A 20,027-nucleotide genomic window follows, 5' to 3' on the forward strand; every position below is an offset into this window, starting at 1 on the left:
TTCGTCCCGGCCACCAGCTACCATTGTGCTCTGCTATTTCTTTCCATAGAAGAGGTGGTCTGTTTTCCTGGCAAAGAGCAGTAAACAACCAGAGGGGAGAGGAAGCAATATCTGGAGAACAGAGCATTCTGGAAATAAACATCTTGCTGCTGAATGCATTGTTTCACTATAATTTGTTCTCCTATCGTTCATCATTCAGTTTATGCATACAAATTGAACAAAGATTGGCCCATGTAAACAGGCAGTCAATAGTCATTCATCTATCAATGACTGCCTGTTTACTGTGAATAGAAGCGGATGGGCCAGATCGATATCAGGCCCGCTAAGCCTTCATTCACTGAGCGATGATCATTCCTGTGTAAAAACGTAGGAGTAATCACTGCTAGGACGACTGCTGAAAGCTCTCACATAACAGGTCATCTTGTCTAATAGGGCCCTAGGTAATACAAGATTTCACCTAGTATTCTCATTAGAAAAAATTGTTCAGCTTTGCCTTCCTATTCTGGCATGATGTTTGTGTCATGCTTTCAAAAACCCAAGCTGTAATGCTCTCTTAGTGGGAGAATGATTGTATATACTCTTGCTCTGCTTCTAGAGCTCATCGCTGAAAGGCCGAGATTTAGACTTGTATTCTGTATATAATGCCCCCGTTGTAATGTCTTCATAGCATCCCACACTATGGACATTGCAGAAGAACCAATATTACTCTGAAAGAATTCTCATGAAGCCTTTTCCGCTTAGCATTGTCATCAAGCAAATTTAACCAAAAAGGATTTAACTTCCAAATTCTATCCAAACCAAATCAGACAGTTTGAGGCAGATATTCCACTCTACGAACATGAGAAAGCATAGATGGAGTACCTATCGGGATATTTATTCTAGAAAAGGTATTATGCAAATTAGAATAGCATGAGTATTGTCGAACTTCTGGATTTCTCAGCCTCCACAGATCACATAAACCTATTTCCATTAATAAATATGCAAAAGCAGTTAGGGAAAGAGAAGCCACTATTGGGCCTTTATTAAATCGGGATCCAAGCAATTATTAAAATCGCCCACCATCAATGTGGGAACAACAGGAGACATAACCATAAATTCCATCACCTTCTTAATACATTCACTGAAATATGGAGGGGGGATATATACTGCAACTAAAAAATAATTCTTCTGAGCAATAGTACATCTAAGGCAAATAAATCTCCCCTTTGAATCTGTAAAGGATAACTCACATCTGAAAGGGAAGTTTTTATGTATCAGCACGCCATGCGAGTAGTACATAGAATGAAAAGAAGGTGCCCATAAAGAATGGTGGAGCAAATGAACAGTATTTTTTGTTAAATGAGTTTCTAATAAACAGACAACACCTGATTGAACTTGCTGAATAGATGAATAAACATCACATCTTTTAGTTTTATCCCCCATACCCTGAACAATCCACGCCATTATATTAATCTCTTGAGCCATGGTAAATGATATTCATTGTTATGTCACACACCTATCCATATAATTTGAGAGGCAGTTTGCATTGCATGACAGACATGGCGGAGGAAAAGACAGAACAAAAAAAAACATAAAAAAATAAATCCACATCTAACCAGAAACACATAGCCCATAATCTAATCATCTGGCTGTAGTCATAATGGTCAACAGAAAACCCCAAATCACAGTAAGATAACTATAAACTACGAAGCAGCAACCAGAAACTATCTACCTATCCAGAAAAATAACTTCATTTCAAGCAATTAAATACTCCACCAGTAACCCACCAATAAAAAAGACTACTTATATCACTATTATATAAATCTTGTTCATGTTCATCCATCCGGCAGGTCAACATCCCAAAAATTAGCAAGGGAAAAAGTCTCCCCCTACATCACAACTCTCAGCCATGCCGGAAATAAAATAGCATAAGGCATCTGCAAACCCCGTTCTTAGGTGATGAGAAAGTGCAGCACAGCTCAAACCGCAAAAGTGAACTTTGGAAGCAGAAGCTCTATGAGTCCCTTAACCCTAATGGCATGCAGATGTTGCTCTCATAAACAGTACTGTCAGGTGATAAAATGGCTTTAATTACATTGACATGGACTTGTTCCTTATTTGTTTAGCAGCTAGTCACATAATAGATACTATGCAGAAATAGAATTTGGGATTTTAAATTACTCACCATTATTTATCTTTGTTGTAACTGAGGAAGTTGAAAACCTACTACTGTTTGAGAAGGTATCATTTCCTGAAAATGATCAAAACATTAAATTATAAACAGGAACATGGTGGAAACCTTTACATATGTTCTACAAAAGGTGTGGATGGTTTGGTTATACATACGATTTACGTGTTTTTTATCAGGAAGCTAAACACTAGAACAGGGGCCATAATCTGAGGTTAGTTGTCATCAATGTTTTATGTTTCTATGCCTTAAAGGGGTCGTCTCGCGAAAGCAAGTGGGGTTAAGTACTTCTGTATGGCCATATTAATGCACTTTGTAATATACATCGTGCATTAAATATGAGCCATACAGAAGTTATTCACTTACCTGCTCCGTTGCTGGCGTCCCCGTCTCCATGGCTCCGTCTAATTTCGGTGTCGTCTTGCTTTTTTAGACGCGCTTGCGCAGATGGGTCTTCTACCTTCGGCTCGGCTCGGTAGCAGCGGTGTTTTGGCCCCGCCCCCTTGTACGCGTCATCGTGTAGCTCCGCCCCCGTCACATGTGACGATTCCAGCCTCCTGATTGGAGGACCTCACACAATATCCCTAGAACTGCTTTTTATAAATTTTTCCAGCTAAGGCCTGCACTGTGTAGTAAATTTGGGGTTGCTAGCATATCGCTTTCCTCGTACCCATTAATAGGTATGATAAAAAGTCAGGGGTTCTAGAGGTCTTATTTCTGTATTATACACACATCTCCCAATGCTCAACTGGCTTTAATGCCTCCCAGATGCTGCCGATAGGTGGAGACACATTTCCCCACACCTTCCCGAAGAATATATACAGGAAGTGATGGAATTGCATTTGCATGTATCTCCAGCAGCCAATAACAAAATAGTGCAACTGTATATTTTCATCTATCAATGCCTCCTCACGCCAACTCGATTGTTCCATATAGGAAGGCTGCCACATTCAGGTTCCCACAGATGCCTGGTACAAAGGGCACATGTTGCACGTCTAATGTGGTGCTGCTCTGGGGTAGCAACATTTTGGGAAGAAGCGATAGGGCTACTCTCAGAGCTTCTGGGCATGCTGGTTCAAGGTACTCTTGAGGAATGCCTTTTAGAGCTTCTGGGCATGCTGGTTCAAGGTGCTCTTGAGGAATGCCTTTTAGAGCTTCTGGGCATGCTGGTTCAAGGTACTCTTGAGGAATGCCTTTTAGAGCTTCTGGGCATGCTGGTTCCAGGCACTCTTGAGGTATGCCTTTTAGGCAATCTGGATGGGAAGTTCTGGATGCATCGTCACAGGAGTTTTTAAGAAGGAAGGTGTAGGGGAGCTGCTGTGATTCTCATTTAACAGCATTTTTACCACGTGCATTATTAATGTTTAACTAAAAACAGATTAATAAGTTATCGATCCTGTGTGAAATTTTCTATGTATCTTGCTTTGAAAATGTTACAGTATATCCTAATGTTCGTATAATTCTGCACTTACGTGTTCAACTGTTGTGATGTCAAACTGCCCTAAATAACAAGCAGTGTTTGAAACCTCCAAAAATAATAATGAGGGACTAAGTCACCGCTTAACTAAAGGGGCTGCTGAGATGTTCTTTTTTTTTTAAACCATGTTCCCCAAACTGCATAAGAGCAAACAGATATAAACCCTCCTGGCTCTCTGCATCTCCTGCGCTAGCAGCTATGGGTCTCCCGTGACATAATGTTTACAGGCTGCAGCAGCTTGTGTACAGAACATCACAGGCTGCTGCAGCCAATGACAGAGCCCAGTGCTCCAGCAATGAGGTCTGTGATTGGCTGCAGCAGCCTGTGATGTCCCATACACAGGATGACTGCAGCTTGTAAAGAAAGACTGGGCATGGAGGACCAAGCTACAGTAAAGTAGATGCAGGGCACTGTGAGAGGTGAGTATATGACTGTGTTTTTGTGGCTTGGGAAACATGTGCTTTTTTTTTTTAAACAACCCCTTTAAGTCCAGATTGTAGTTATTCTATATGGCTTTTATTAATAATAATAATAATAATGTTAAATCATAATTTCTTCTTAAGTAAGTATATAGTATTACTAAGTTTTTACCATTGAAGCAAAAACTGTTGGCAGAAATTTGCTCACCATTGCTGACATTCATGTTTAAGGATGAACTCCACAGTGTTTTGCTTTCAGATGTGGCAATAGTAAATCCAGTGACTGTAACAGTAAAACAATAGATTTGTCATTAATAAACTAGGATTGAACTTGCTGCTGATATTCTAAAACGAAGATTAAAGACATTGAGTAAAATATAGACATAACTTGTCAATATTATCAAAAGTTGCAGTTGCAAGAAAAAAGAAAGTGAATCCTTTGGAATTACTTGGATTCCTGCAGTGATTATGATAATAAAATGTGGTTTGATTGTTATCTAAGTGACAATTATGGACAAACACGATTTAATGAAATCCCTAACATACAAACAGTTGTACCATTCATGTCTTATATTCATCATATTAAAGGGGATGTGACAAGATGCACAGTCCTTATAAGAATACGTAACATGGAGCAATCATCTGATTAGCCAACATCCCACACTTGGCACCCCTGACAAACAGCTGATTTTGTCACAGCCAGCCTGACATTTCCCCTCCAGCTGCAAATGTAGTATTACAGATTGGCCATTCACCTGAATGGCTGCCCTCTAATAACAGCAGAGGGCTCATCAGGATCAGCCCTTACTGATCAGCTTTCCATTTTGAGACACACAGGGGGATCCCCACTCTATGAGCTCATATGCCTTAACCCTTTCCAATCCAATTTGTATCCTGGTTTTCCTAGGAGGCTTACTCTTTTTCTGCCATTATACAACGGCGCTATATGCTAGCTAAAGCCAGTACTGTATGAGGTGACACATTGGATAGGCTCAGACAGCTGAGAGGGTGGCAATATATAGTAAGAGAACCCCGACGAACGTCTTCGAACATCAGAGCTGTACAGCCTTAAATCATAATGTTTTAAGATGTCAGACAGTGATTTGGAAAGGGTTAATACGGCATGAGCAGAGAATGCCATATCAGCATCCACAGTACAGGGAAACAAAGTAAGTGAACCCTTGAATTTAATAATCTGTAGATCCTCCTATAGTGGCAATCGCCTTCACCAAATGTTTCCTGTAGCTGGTAATAAGGTTTGCACAATGTTCAGGAGGAACTTTTGACAATTTCTCCCTGCAAATGTGTTTCAGCTCATTAATACTTCTGTATAGCCTCATGAGCACAGCCCTCTTCAGGTCTCGCCACGGCATCTCAATAGACTTAAAGACAAGACTATAACCTAAACATTCCAAAAAAACACAACTCTTTTCAACCATTCTTTAGTTGATTTGCTTGTGTGCTTTGGGTCACTGCCTTGTTGCATCACCCAACATCTCTTCAGCTCGAGGTCGTAGACTACTGCCCTTACATTCTCCTGCAAATGTCATTGTCCATCAAAGATCACAAGGTGTTAAGGGTCCCAAGGCAACAAAGCAGCACCAAACCATGATTCTCCCGCCCTCCATCCTGCCTCACATTCTGGATGAAGTTTTGGTGTTGGTGTGCAATGTTCTTTTCCCTCCACATAGAAGGTTGAAGATTTATGTTTCATTGTGTTTTGTTTCATCTGTCCACAGAACATGTTCCCAGAAGCACTGGGGAGCATCCAACTGGTTGTGGGCAAACCTGAGATGGGATGCAAGGTTGTTTTGGATAGCAGCTGCTTTTTTTGCGGTATTTTTCCATGAACACCATTCTTCAGTTTTTTTCTACTAGTGGACATATGATGAAAGGCTTTTGCAGTTTTTAGAGTCTTCTGTGGGTCTTTTGCTGTTAGCCTTGGGTTCTTTCTCATTTCTTTCAGAATTGCCCCTTGTGCTCTGGGAGTGATCTTAACCGAACGCCCACTCCTAGTGAGAATAACAACAGTCCCGAATTTTCTCAGTGTGTACATAATTTGTTTAATTATGGATTGATGTACACCCAGGTCAGCAATGCTTTCGTAGTCTTTCCAGCTTAAAGGGGTTGTCCCGCGGCAGCAAGTGGGTCTATACACTTCTGTATGGCCATATTAATGCACTTTATAATGTACATTGTGCATTAATTATGAGCCATACAGAAGTTATAAGAAGTTTTTCACTTACCTGCTCCATTGCTGGCGTCCTCGTTTCCATGGAGGCCGTCTAATTTTCGGCGTCTAATGGCCAAATTAGACGCGCTTGCGCAGTCCGGGTCTTCTTCTTTCCTCAATGGAGCCGCTCGTGCTGGATGTCGGCTCCATGTAGCTCCGCCCCGTCACGTGCCGATTCCAGCCAATCAGGAGGCTGGAATCGGCAATGGACCGCACAGAAGCCCTGCGGTCCACCGAGGGTGAAGATCCCGGCGGCCATCTTCAGCAGGTAAGTAAGAAGTCACCGGAGCGCGGGGATTCAGGTAAGCACTCTCCGGTGTTCTTTTTTAACCCCTGCATCGGGGTTGTCTCGCGCCGAACGGGAAGGGGGGGGGTTGGAAAAAAAAAACCCGTTTCGGCGCGGGACAATCCCTTTAAGGCTGCTTGTCCACAAGTGTTTTTACATTGCGTTCCCCGCTGGCGATAATCTGGCCGCGGAGAACGCAGTAAACACTTTCCATAGAGTTGCTATGGAAAGTGCAGCCCCCTGTCCACGAGCGGAGAATCATAGCTATTCTCCGCTCGCGGGTGGCAAATCGGAGCATGCTGCGAATTGCCGCGTTTCTCTCCGGTGAGCCTACCGCGGAGATCCATCTGCCGGCTCCTGCTCCCGTGGCGGAGATCCGCTGCAGGATATCGCAACACCCGTGGCAGTCTCTATGTAACATGGCTTCTGAGGTCATCTGAAAGTTGTTTGCAAAGAGGCATGATTCATACTAATCAATCTTTCTTGTAAAGAATAGATTTGTCAGTAACCAGGCTTTGCGTGCCTTTATTTAAAAGGGTTCCCCCAACAACACAACTTATCAACTTTACGTAAGATAGGTGATAAGTATCTGATTGATGGAGTCTGACCGCTGGGACCTCGAGAACAAGTGTGCTGACTGTCCCCGTATGACTGGAGTTTTCCTCATGCATTTTGCATCCTATTTATTTGCATTTCAGTGAAAATTTCCTATTCACCTTTATGACTGTCTACGTTCATTGTACGGCCTAAAGGACACTGCCCTCTCCTGGTTCTTTTCCTACCTATCTGACCGCTCTTTCAGCGTCTCCTTTGCTGGCTCTACCTCCCCTCCTCTTCCCCTTGCTGTTGGGGTCCCCCAGGGCTCTGTCCTCGGACCCCTTCTTTTCTCTATCTACACAGCCCCTATTGGACAAACCATCAGGAGATTTGGCCTCCAATACCACCTGTATGCTGATGACACCCAGCTATACACCTCCTCACGTGACATCTCTGCACCTTTACTCCAAAATATCACTAACTGTCTGTCCGCTGTCTCTAACACCATGTCCTCTCTCTACCTAAAACTAAACCTCTCTAAAACTGACCTGCTGGTATTTCCACCCTCCACTAACCGACCTCCTCCTGACATCTCCATCTCAGTGTGTGGCGCCACCATAACTCCTAGACAACATGCCCGCTGCCTTGGGGTCATATTTGACTCTGATCTCTCTTTTACCCCCTACATCCAATCTCTGGCCCGAACCTGTCAGCTGCACCTCAAGAACATCTCAAGAATCCGCTCTTTTCTCACTGTGGACACGCTAAAAACGCTTACTGTTGCCCTCATCCACTCACGGCTCGATTATTGCAACTCGTTGCTGATCGGCCTCCCCTGCACTAGACTCTACCCCCTCCAATCCATCCTGAATGCGGCAGCCAGGCTTATCTTCCTGTCCAGCCGCTACTCGGATGCCTCTGCCCTGTGCCAGTCACTGCACTGGCTGCCCGTTAAATACAGAATTCAATTTAAACTCGCCACCTTCATCCACAAAGCCCTCCACAGTGCAGCGCCCCCCTATATCGCCTCCCTCATCTCAATCCATCAACCAGCCTGGGCTCTCCGCTCTGCTAACGAAACCAGACTGAGCGCCCCTTTAATTCGAACTTCTCATTCCCGCCTCCAAGACTTCTCCAGAGCAGCACCGGTCCTCTGGAACGCACTACCAAAGGCTACCCGAGCAATCCAGGACTCGCAGAACTTCAGGCGTGTTCTAAAAACACACCTCTTCAGGGAGGCATACCAAATTCCCTAAACAAACCCCTCTGTACTCCGCCTGATAACATGCTCCCTGACCTACTGACTGCAATCCCTGCTAGCCATCATAAACCACTCCTGCAGTCATACTGTTTCTGCCGTCACACGGCTAAATGTCTGACCATTGTCTATGTGTATATCACCCCTCACTCTCCACCTCCCCATACCATGCACATCTCCAGCCCCTTTACCATCTGTATCACCCCATTACTTGTAGTATGTAAGCTCATTGGAGCAGGACCCGCATCCCTATTGTTTCCATCAATTCATTACTATGTAACCGTGGTTCTGTAATGTTTGTACTTTTGTCTTTCTGTATCCCCCGTCTATGTAAGTGCTGCGGAATATGATGGCGCTATACAAATAAAGATTATTATTATTATTGTACGGTGCCACTTACCATTAGTTATATTTGTGGTTTCTACTGCTGAGAATGTATTAGAGCCACTAGTCAATGTATTAGTCACTGTAAAAAACAATTATATGAAAACATATTACAAATACTTTTAAAGACTGAAGCCTATTTCAACAAATGCAAACATAAAATAGCATTCTCCTCATACCTGCAGTATCCACCTTTGCTGAACTAGTGGATTTCTTAAACTCCCCTGTAGAGTTAAGAGAAAAATCTGAAATAATTTCATCCTAATTACTTTCCTGAAACATCCTGCGAGTTTCTACTTATATACAATTTTACATTAATAGATGTACATTACAATCTATGCCACACACACTAGGACCACTTCATGGTAAGCCAATCAGGACTGGATGTTTCTAGACTGTGGGAGGAAAGCCACACAAATACGATAAGACTGCTGTCACAAATGGTGGAAAATTGTGCAACGGCAAAAACCATTTCCTTGTTTGCAAATCTGCAACAATTTTACAGCAAATATGCAGCAAAATCTTGATGTCAGGCATGCGGATTTTGCCACGGAGAAATTTGCCATGTGGAAAAACACTCTTATTTAGTCCCTTGGTATGGTTTGATTTCAGATCCCCAGTGCTTCAAGTCAACAAGTACTAACCACTGAGCCACGCCAAGCCTTTTTAGGCATAGATTATGTTTCCATTACATACCTTTGCACTACCAGCTGCCGTTTTGTGGCTTACGCATTAACAAATGTGTCCCAAGGTTATACACTGCACTCATTCCCAGTAAACTATGGCTACTTTTCTTGTTACTTTTCAAAACTGGTGACTGCTGGTGAAAGATGCAAATTTTTGCACAAGAATGGTATGCAGCATTATTTGCAACTTTTTTAAAACTCAGTTTACATCAAAAACTGCCATAAATTGATTAATACAGTAAATGGGGGCTAATTGTATATCAAGCCATGTCTGTGGCATGGTCTGATAGAAAGCCTGTCAGATCGTGGTATAATGTAAAACTAAGGTATTATATTGTACTGTAGGAGCAGTCAAATGATCGCAAGTTCAAATACAATTAGACTTAAAAAAAATTGTAGAAATGAGTTTAAAAACGTTTTATTAATTATTAGAAATATAAAAGGTATTAAAAGATTTAAAAAAATACTTTTTTATAATTAAAAAATCAAGACAGAAATAAATATTTTTGGCATCACTGCATCGGTACTGTTGTACCTGGACGCTACCGGATGTGGTAGGTGTAGCCAAGTCTTAGGGAACTTGACAGCCAGGTCACGCCCCCAGTGGCTGATTCGCTGCACTTTCTGCTCCGTCGCTGTGTCTTCAGATGGGCCGCAGAGAATTGTCTCCGCCAGCCTGTGAGTAACCCCGGTGCTATGGATTATCCTCAGCTCCTGCTCTCTCCCCTTTCTGCCATCGGCTCCTGCTCTCTGCCCTTTCTCCCCCCCCCCCCCCCATCCTTCTACCTTAGTTGCTGAGGCGGCGGCGGTGGTGGGAGGGCTGGCTTTAGATTGCAGGGGACATTAGGTGAGCCGGGGGGCAAGGTCGTGCCAGCGGCGGCGGGGGGACGGAGGGGGCTGGGGTTCTTACTGCAGGGGACACCGGCGACAAGGTCCTAGGCTCGTGCAATGAATTTTGCCTGAGGGCAGTATATCCTTTGGATATGCTATAATTGACTATGATGGGAATTACCCCCTAAGCTTTAATAGCTTTGTGTGTCTTGTACAACTTACATACCTGTTGTGGAACTCTTTGTTGTAGGAAAAACAGGAAGGACGCCTTGAAGATCAACTTGTGCTGCAGAAAGCAAAACAAAAATATAAACAGCGATGTTAGCTTGAGGCGTTGAGCAATAATTTCAACATAAAATTCATAATTCTGCAATTATCTTTGTAGTTTATCATTTACAGCTAATTAATCTGCTATCAAACCTTTATGAGAGCCAAGATGATCAAGCGGGCACTTTTCTGTTAGTATCACAATGACAATACTGAGAGCCTCTCACAAACCGCCTCTGTTGTTAGTCGCTCAGACTCATACCGCTAGGATGGCAACTTTTCTTGTTTTCATTATTTGGAATAGTAACTTGCTTGTGTGTTTGGTAAGGCATCAAGAGCAGTTCCCTGGTATATTGCCAGAGTAGGGACTTTATATTGGTATCTGCTGGCAGGTTTCTTCTGCACTACCCCAACAGCTGAAGGGGAACAGGTATGGCAATATGCATCTTGTAGTGATACTGAAGATCCAGTAGGACGCTCATTGGGAAGCCCAATGCCATCAGGAATATTTCTGTTTATCATTGTGTCTGATTGATCAGAGCGGCCAATCAACAATTGTGTAATTAATATTGTTACTGCCGTAATCTAAACCTGTGCTGACGTTTGCCATAGGAATCCAATAAAAATATGGCATTCTACAAATACACCTATAACCCCATATAGAAGCAGTAGTTACCACACATACTACAGTGTGTATGGCTACATACCCATTACATACAGGACACAGAACATTGCAACAAACATACAAAACTATTAAATAAAGGTTCCTGTAGTTGTGGTGGAGGTGTAGTCTAAGACGCAATGCACACGGGGGATTTGCATTGCGGAATCCAGAGTGGGCATCCGCCTATGGATTCCACAGCAAATACTGCCCATAGACATGCCATAGAAAATCGCTTTGCCCTGCACACGAGCGGAAATCTATTGTGTTTTTCTGCTCACGGAAGGAAAATCGCTGCATGCTCTATATCATGCGTAGATTCTGCATGGACGGCATGAAGTCTATGGAAGCCATCCGATCAGCGGAATCTGAGTCATCTCCTAGCGACGGCGTGGCGTAATCTGTACTGCGCATGCAATGACGCTCAGACATCTCATGAGCAAAATTGCGATTCTCTCGCGGTGATATCGCGATCGCCCGTGTACAACTAGCCTTACAGTTCAACGCCTGCGTATGAACTATTAACAAACGTCATCACACGGTTTAGAAAAAATATGCTGCGGACTTCAAATTTAAGTTCATCGTATTTTATCTCTTCATACAAGTGAGTGAAGACCATATCATAATCTGCATGTAAAGTTATGCTCACATATCGATCAATAATAAAGCAGCATCCGGGGTACAAAATTCCACAGGCAGCGTAGTCTTCTCATGAAGTTCTTTTTTTATTGCCACGGCCTTGCATACAAAAACAGCGACGTTTCGGTTGAACGCAGTCAGTCTTTTTCAAGCCAATGACAAGCAATGCATATATCCCATTTATATACAAAACACATATAAGCCCCCACCAATCACAGTTAAAAACATTAACATGCACATTACTCCCAGGTGAAGGGCATCCAAATTGGTGGGCCACTGATCCATCTCAGCTGCAGCTTAAATCCGTCATGGGTACACCAAGAGCATAATAAACACTTTATAATCTTTAGCGTCCATAATATTCAACTGCGCATGCGCCAGCTCCGTATAGCACTCACTGCGCAAGCGCGTGCTTAAGCAAACCATTACGATAGTGAGTAGGCGGAAGCCGCCGGCAACCACCGCCGGACATATCTGTGTCACTTCCGGTCCGCCATATTGCACACATGACCGCTCCTCTATGTCACCTGATACATCTAATCTACCGCACGTGCGCGAACTTCCACAAAGCTCCCAATCTACTAGATCATCACCTCATTGGCGCATGTGCAGGGATCACGTATACCAGACCACATTATAGATCGAAATGCAAATAAAACCAATCCCCTAATAACATTATATCAATTATTTCTGAATAGGGAAAACCTTATACCAATTTTATAAAGACTAGCGCATATCGATGTTAAAGGAGATGTCCCGCGCCGAAACGGGGTTTGTTTTTTTTTAACCCCCCCCCCCCGTTCGGCGCGAGACAACCCCGATGCAGGGGTTAAAAAAACCACCCGCACAGCGCTTACCTGAATCCCGGCGGTCCGGCGTCTTCATACTCACCTGCTGAAGATGGCCGCCGGGATCTTCTACCTTCGTGGACCGCAGCTCTTCTGTGCGGTCCACTGCCGATTCCAGCCTCCTGATTGGCTGGAATCGGCACGTGACAGGGCGGAGCTACACGGAGCCGCTCTCTGGCACGAGCGGCTCCATAGAAGACTGCAGAAGACCCGGACTGCGCAAGCGCGGCTAATTTGGCCATCGGAGGCCAAAAATTAGTCGGCTCCATGGAGACGAGGACGCTAGCAACGGAGCAGGTAAGTATAAAACTTTTTATAACTTCTGTATGGCTCATAATTAATGCACAATGTACATTACAAAGTGCATTATTATGGCCATGCAGAAGTGTATAGACCCACTTGCTGCCTCGGGACAACCCCTTTAAGGGTTAATCCTTTTTCTAAGTAACAAACATCAGAAGAGGAACTTAGAAGTTCCTTATTTTAGTCCGGACCTTGCGCCAGAAAGGGAACTAAGTAGATAAGTTTCTTACTGACAGTTTGTGGCCGGATGCGCCCGAATGCAGCAGATGTGCTTTTTCAAGATAAGTTGTTTTTGCAAGAATGGAATGTGCTAATATTCTGTTTCTCAAACGAATGACCTGATTAAGTAATTCTTCAAAGTCACACCCTGTGCGGGCGACGGCCTATATAAGCTGTGTGCTTCTCCTAATAAAGCAGAATTCATTTGATTCACTAGGCTGTGTGTGTAGTGGCTTCTTATGGTTCTCCTCCGAGTACTCGCTATATCTTTCCTTTGAATGTGGACTCAGGCAACATCAGCACTGGTCTCCGTTGAAGACCCCCCACATCGACTAACTCCTTAACTACAGGAACAGCAATAATGCAGTCACATGATTGCCTAATGCATCTATTGTATCAATATGGAAATAGCCCCATATCACTAGAGATCAGAGCATGTGCAGTATCTTTGTTCACATAACAGATTTTGTCATGGATTTGATGCCAATTCTGCTTGGATTCAACATCAAATCTGAGGTGCAACCCAAAAAACGGATCAATACATTCTAATGTAAATCGGCACCGTAGTCCATATGACATGTCACTTCTGGACGCAGAACCTGTTTTTGGGAATCTATACTCGGCTTTGTTCCATCGAAGAGGGCTAAATTCACGGTAAGTAAGTGATCAGCCGTGGATTTCAGCAGAGAATTCTGAAAATTGAATCTGCCCAGAAAAGTCTGATGTTACTTCCACAGTGTGAACATGGCCTAACATGCGGATTCTGACATGGATCCACATCAAACTCAAGGGAAAATCTACTGCTGATTTTGGTGATGATCCGTGTCAAAATCTGCTACAAGTGAACAGCCTAAAACTGTCACAGCGAAACAACCTTGTATACAAATGTTACAATTCTACTGTATAACTTTTAACCTTCATAAAAAGGATTCTTCAAGAAAACTCAGCCTATACCTGTTTTCTAGAAAATTGTGCAGTATTTTGAGCCTTGAGGCACACAACACACTTCCATTAACAGCGTTGACCAAGCATAAAACCTCCAAAGTGTGGCATTTATCCGTCTTTTTATAAGGTACACATGTGCAAGACATTTATTCAATATTTTCGCCTAATTCAAGTTTCAACATTTTTATGCAATCATCCCTCAGAATCTAGGCTCGGGGCCCGGGAGCGTATCTTGGGCCGTGGGCTGTCTGTAATTCCACGGATTGCACATGGCCTGAGGACTCCTAGCAACAGATATGGCACTGTAAAAATAAAGCAGCGAATCTACAGTATTGGGAGAATCGGTAATAGGGAGCATGGACAGGCTGAGTCATGGATATAACCATTACATATGGCAGGGATTAACAAGGATTAGAGAGTAATAGAATAAAAGGGATAGAATTTTTTTTATTAAAAAGCAATACAGTTATTTTATCACATTGCTTATAACATGCTCATGGTCAAAAAATTACATTCTTGACAACCCCTTTAAATAACCATTCTAGAAACATAACCAATACTAATGAGAATCATAAAAAAGATATCAGACTGTGAATTTACAGTCCATACATTGCAGTGACATTGATCACAGAAGGAGCATCAGAGGAAGTGAAGTACACCGCAGACATCCTGGTCCTTATTGTAGCCATTTATATCCAAGTCCTTCAATATACGACTGTTTTGCCATATGTAGTGAAGTCAAAGGAGGAAGGATGGAATTTAGAGGTGAACTATCATATCAGGTAGAGCGTACTATAAAGCCAGATCCTAGTTCCATAAGATTAATAGTATATATACTCCTGAATAGTACAATAGCAGTCATACGCCCTTTCTATTGAAGTTGAATACTTAAAGGGGTTTTTATGGACAAAAATTCCCAGGCTCAGATTTGTGTGAAATAAAGCAAACAGACAGACATACCCCCTTGCTCCAGGGGTTCCCTGTCCAGCACTGGATCTCCGATGCTTGCTGCTCAGAACTGACAGAAGGAGGCCGGACATCACATGTCATGAGTATTTCTGTTTTTTTCCCTTTGCACAGTTCTGAGCCTGGAGATTTTTTTTTAAGTCCAAGAAACCCCTTTAACAATGATAAGGGTAAGTTCAAAAGAGACAGATTTGATGCTTGTTATTGCCTGCAGCAGTCGTGTATCCATACGACATGGCATCACTGGAGGCCAGGACGCAGAAACCGTCAGGGATGCAGGCAGGGACAAGAAGGCCACAAGGACAAGGCGAGTTCATGTTTTTTTATTTATTCTAGAAATGTCTCCACCGGCAGCTTTTGCTGTGAATCTGCAAATAATCCGGAGCAAAATCCTCCACAACTGGGACGTGCTGCATTAGGTATTAATCAATAGGTGAAATCCATAACAAATCCACAGCAGACATGAACTTGCTGTGAGTTTACAATCTGCACACAGGTCAGTTTTTGCCATAGAACTTCTCTGCACAAAGTGAAAGAGTTTTCATAAAATCTCATCCACCTGGCTTAGGTCTCTTACACACGGGCATAGGAGATTTTCAGTCGGTCGTGTAACGGCCAGAGCGCGACCAAAAATTGCATGAACGAGCGCACAAATCTCCCATTTGTGCGTCCGTTCAGGTGGCCCAGGTGCAGCGAGTATACGCCGGGCACGGGATACCTTTGCGGCGGGGGGGGGGACAGTTTAACTCTGCTGAACTGCCTTCCCCTTTTCGCCCCCTTGCCATCTCTTAGCAAGGGGAGGGGGAGGAAGCTAGTGTGCTAAGCTCCTGCCCCCTCTCCGCCCTTTGTCGGCTGTTGGCAATGGGAGCCTAGTTGCTTAGCAACTAGCTGCCACCCCATCCCACCTCTTCCCATTGCAAACAGACAGCAAGGGGTGAAGAGGAGGAGGGAAGGTGGTGGGAGTTTAGCGGACACTCCCCTAACCTCCCCTAAACCACTAGGAGTCTATGGGAGCCGCCGCCATATTCCGGACGGAAGATAGTTCCTAAACTATCTTTCCTGGTGTAAAAGCGCCGGGGCCTAAATGTGCACCGTATGCACTATCTTGGCCAGCTGGGCTCTTTTACACCGCAAGAATACGCCCATCTGAATTGGTGCATTGTAAACCATTGCATCAGATGGTCAGCGTATATCAGCCAGGCCATGAAAGCGCGGCCGATATACCCTCGTGTGAATGAAGCCTCAGGGCTCTTTCACACAAGCGTATATCAGCCGCCGTTTTCACGGCTGGCCGATATACGCTACGATGTGAGAAGTAAAAACTCGCGAACGGGTGCACAAATCTAACGTTTGTGCGCCCGTTCAAACGGCATTGGCCCCAGCGCATATACGCCGAGGCTGCCATGCCATTGCCCCTTCCCTCCCTCTCGCCGACTCACCTCCTCTCTCCTACCCTCTGGCTGATTGCAATGGGAGGGGCGGAGCTACGAGCTCCCTTCTCTGGCCGCTATCATTGCCTCCCATAGAAGCCTATGCAGCGGCCGATGTATTCCGGTCTGAAAGATAGTTCCAGGACCATCTTTTGGTCCCGATGTAAAAGTGCCCAGTGCTATATTGGCCAGCTGGTCATTGTTACGTCGCAGGAATACAGCCATGTGATCTGATGCATTGGAATCCAGTGCATCAGATTGTAGTGTATATCAGCCGGCCGTGAAAACGGCGGCCAATATACGCTTGTGTGAAAGAGCCCTTATACTGTAAAATGTGGTGGATTTGCCACAGGTAAAAAAAAATTGGCATTAGTATAACACAAGCAAGTAGAGATGAGCGAACACGTTCGGCCCCGCCCCTTTTTCGCCCGAACACCGAACTTTGCGAACACTTCAGTGTTCGGGCGAAAAAGTTCGGGGGCCGCCGTGGCAGCGCGGGGGGGGTGCGGCGGGGAGTGGGGGGGAGAGGGAGAGAGAGAGGGCTCCCCCCTGTTCCCCGCTACTGCCGCCCGCGCCGCCGCGCATCTCCCCGCCCCCCGGCGGCACCCGGACCTTTACGCGCGAACACTGCAGTGTTCGGCAAAGCCGGTGTCCGGGTGCGGATGTGTCCGTAACGGACACGTTCGCTCATCTCTACAAGCAAGCAATACATCTTTCTTTTTACCTCCAAGAGATCTTTTGTGAAACATGTGAATGTTATTGCTGATCTGACCTGTTTTGCAGAAGAATGAAAAAGAAATTATTAGATTTGACTTTTAGATTAGATAATGAGTGTATATTTCCTGCAGATTATTTATTCATTTTGCATAAACGGGGAATCGGTCACATTGAACTTGCAGTTTGAGCCGCACGCTGCCATATTGGGATTTCGTTTTGTGGAAAAAGATTCAGAATAACTTGTAATTTTTTTATTTAAATCTCTGTTCTTTCTGTCTTTAGGAGTCCAGTAGGCGGTCCTATCAGTGATTGGCTACCTTTAAATGCACAATGATATGCAGGAGGCTGTCAATCCCTGTTAGGACCGCCCACTGGACCCCTAAAGGCAGAAAGAGCAGGGATTTAAGTGAATAAAATACAAGCCATACTGAATATTTTCCTGCAAAGCTACATATCAATCTGCTCAGCTTCTCGTGTCTGGTAACACACTAGCCGTAGAATGCACAGCATTTCCAAGGTGATGGTTTAACTTTAGATCTGAACGATAGAACCCAAGAGTTATATGTATTGATCCCTGGTTGTCCTGACATAAAGGAAGCATGGACTAGCCTGTAATTTTTTTATACCCACAGAAATGGAAATAGCATAAATGAAATACGGGCGATTTATTGGTGCACTGTATGGTGTGCGTGTATCTCTCCATTAATTTGATTAATTAACAGGTTGCACACAAAATCAGAAATGAGAATTCTGCAATAATTATTTATTTTTCTTTAAATAAATTAATAAGCTTATTAAGGTCAGAGCTATACACAATCTCTGGCAATGGGTCCACTTGCCGTGGTAGTTTGTGTGTCCCATTGTAAAAGTTAATTTAAAAAGTTGCAATACAGTGGTGTGGCTGGTTCGGCCCCCTTATCTTCATACAACAGTATGACTTTTCCAAGTAGTGCTAATACTGCAATCAAATGCAACATACATAGTAGCATAGATCGCAAGGCTAAAAAAAAGACATATGTCCATCCAGTTCAGCCTATTATTCTGCAATAGTGATCCAGAGGAAGGCAAAAACCCCACAAAGTAAAAGATAATCATTAGAGATGAGCGAACGTACTCGGATAAGCACTACTCGTCCGAGTAATGTGCCTTATCCGAGTACCGCTGTACTCGTGCTGAAAGATTCGGGACGCGCTGCGGAGCGGGGAGCTGCAGGGGAGAGCGGGGAGGAACGGAGGGGAGATCTTTCTCTCCTTCTCTCCCGCCCGCTCTGCCCCGCTCCCCGCTGCGACTCACCTGTCAGCAGCGGAGCGTCCCGAATCTTTCAGCACGAGTACAGCGGTACTCGGATAAAGCCAATTACTCGGACAAGTAGTGCTTATCCGAGTACGTTCGCTCATCTCTAATAATCATCAGAAAAATACCTCGTACATGACACAGTTTCAGTAAATAGCACAAGTGATATAACAATGTAAGGCCCAATGTCCATTGGTGGACTTGAACTGCAGAATTTGCGCGGGCACCTGCGCTGACATTATGCAGTTTAAGCCGCCCATAGAGAAACATGACACCCGCAGCTGAATTAAAGCATGTGGATTTGTTTTGTGGACATTTTGTTACAGAAAATAAATTGCAGCATGCTCCATTTCCGTGCGGTTCCCGCACGGATGGCTTCCATTGCGGCCAATGGAAGTCATCCGATCCACAACCCTTCTGTGGACTCCATGGGAAAGCAGGAGTTAAAAAAAAAAAACTCCACTGCACATGTGCGGCGGCGTGCTGGCCAGCACTTCCGCACATATCCACAATGAAGAAAATGAAGACCCGGATGGGTAAGCAGAAGACCCACAATGTCCTCGGCCGCGGGCAGGGTCAGATTCCGCAGCCAGCTTCTGCATGCGGAAATGGATCTGCCCGTGGACATTGGCGCTAAGTGTGATTCAGGGGCTATACAACTTCAAAACTATCTGCATGGTGCACCTCTAATATTAGTGACCAACGCTGGTTTAGATGTAGAATGTGATTCTATGTAATAATAATCTTTATTTGTATAGCGCCAACTTATTCCGCAGCGCTTTTTACTGTTTTACGTTTTACAAATTGATACAATGGTTGCGTAGCATTATTTGAGCAGAGCGAGGGCATCACGCTGTTTTCTTTTGGGGAAAAAAGAAATGAAGAACATGCTAAGCTGGGAAATTAGTTATTCTAGTACACAGTGTACCAAACAACAAGTGAGAACGGAAACTTGAGTACTTAACAATCAAAAACTTCCACGGCACTTTCATGCTTGTGTATAATAGGCTTTGCTTCAACAGTATACACATTGCTACATCTTCCTGCTTGTTGTAACGCATGGGTAGCAGCAAGAGGAACTTCTAAAGAAATGTCCAAATAAGAAGCAGAAGCACGTGGCGTGTTTAGAGTGCATTCATTTGTATCGGTGTTACACAATGTCACCCACATGTAATATGTTGTAATGATTATGTATATGAAGGTAACCAATACAGTTATACAGCCGATATCACACTCACAGGGACACACACCTGAATGTAGTTACATAATATACTCAGAAACCAACATGGTACAGGAAAGTGCTCACAAACAATAGTCTATGGAAACTGACACAAAGATTCTTGCATAATCCAAAAATCATAACAAATATAAAGTATAACTCTCCTCTGGACGTGAACAGTTAAATTGAAGTGTATTTACACAGAATTTCTACTATGTCCCACTAAATCCACAAGGATTCAG

The 20,027-nt window shown here is 43.9% G+C and overlaps 1 protein-coding gene across 1 annotated transcript in view; it reads right to left on the bottom strand.

Moving 5' to 3' along the window:
* Nucleotides 1-20,027, bottom strand: part of ADGRG2 (adhesion G protein-coupled receptor G2) — a 142,437-nt gene that overhangs the window by 61,417 nt on the left and 60,993 nt on the right. Inside the window, exons 5-9 of the mRNA XM_066599835.1 lie at nt 10,505-10,564; nt 8,941-8,985; nt 8,778-8,843; nt 4,272-4,346; nt 2,165-2,230 (exon numbers count right to left, since the gene is read on the bottom strand). Coding sequence (XP_066455932.1) covers nt 2,165-2,230; nt 4,272-4,346; nt 8,778-8,843; nt 8,941-8,985; nt 10,505-10,564 — 312 coding nt within the window. The remainder of the gene's footprint in view (nt 1-2,164; nt 2,231-4,271; nt 4,347-8,777; nt 8,844-8,940; nt 8,986-10,504; nt 10,565-20,027) is intronic.

This window comes from Eleutherodactylus coqui, chromosome 4 (genome assembly GCF_035609145.1).
Source record: "Eleutherodactylus coqui strain aEleCoq1 chromosome 4, aEleCoq1.hap1, whole genome shotgun sequence".
Classification (NCBI taxonomy): Eukaryota; Metazoa; Chordata; class Amphibia; order Anura; family Eleutherodactylidae; genus Eleutherodactylus; species Eleutherodactylus coqui.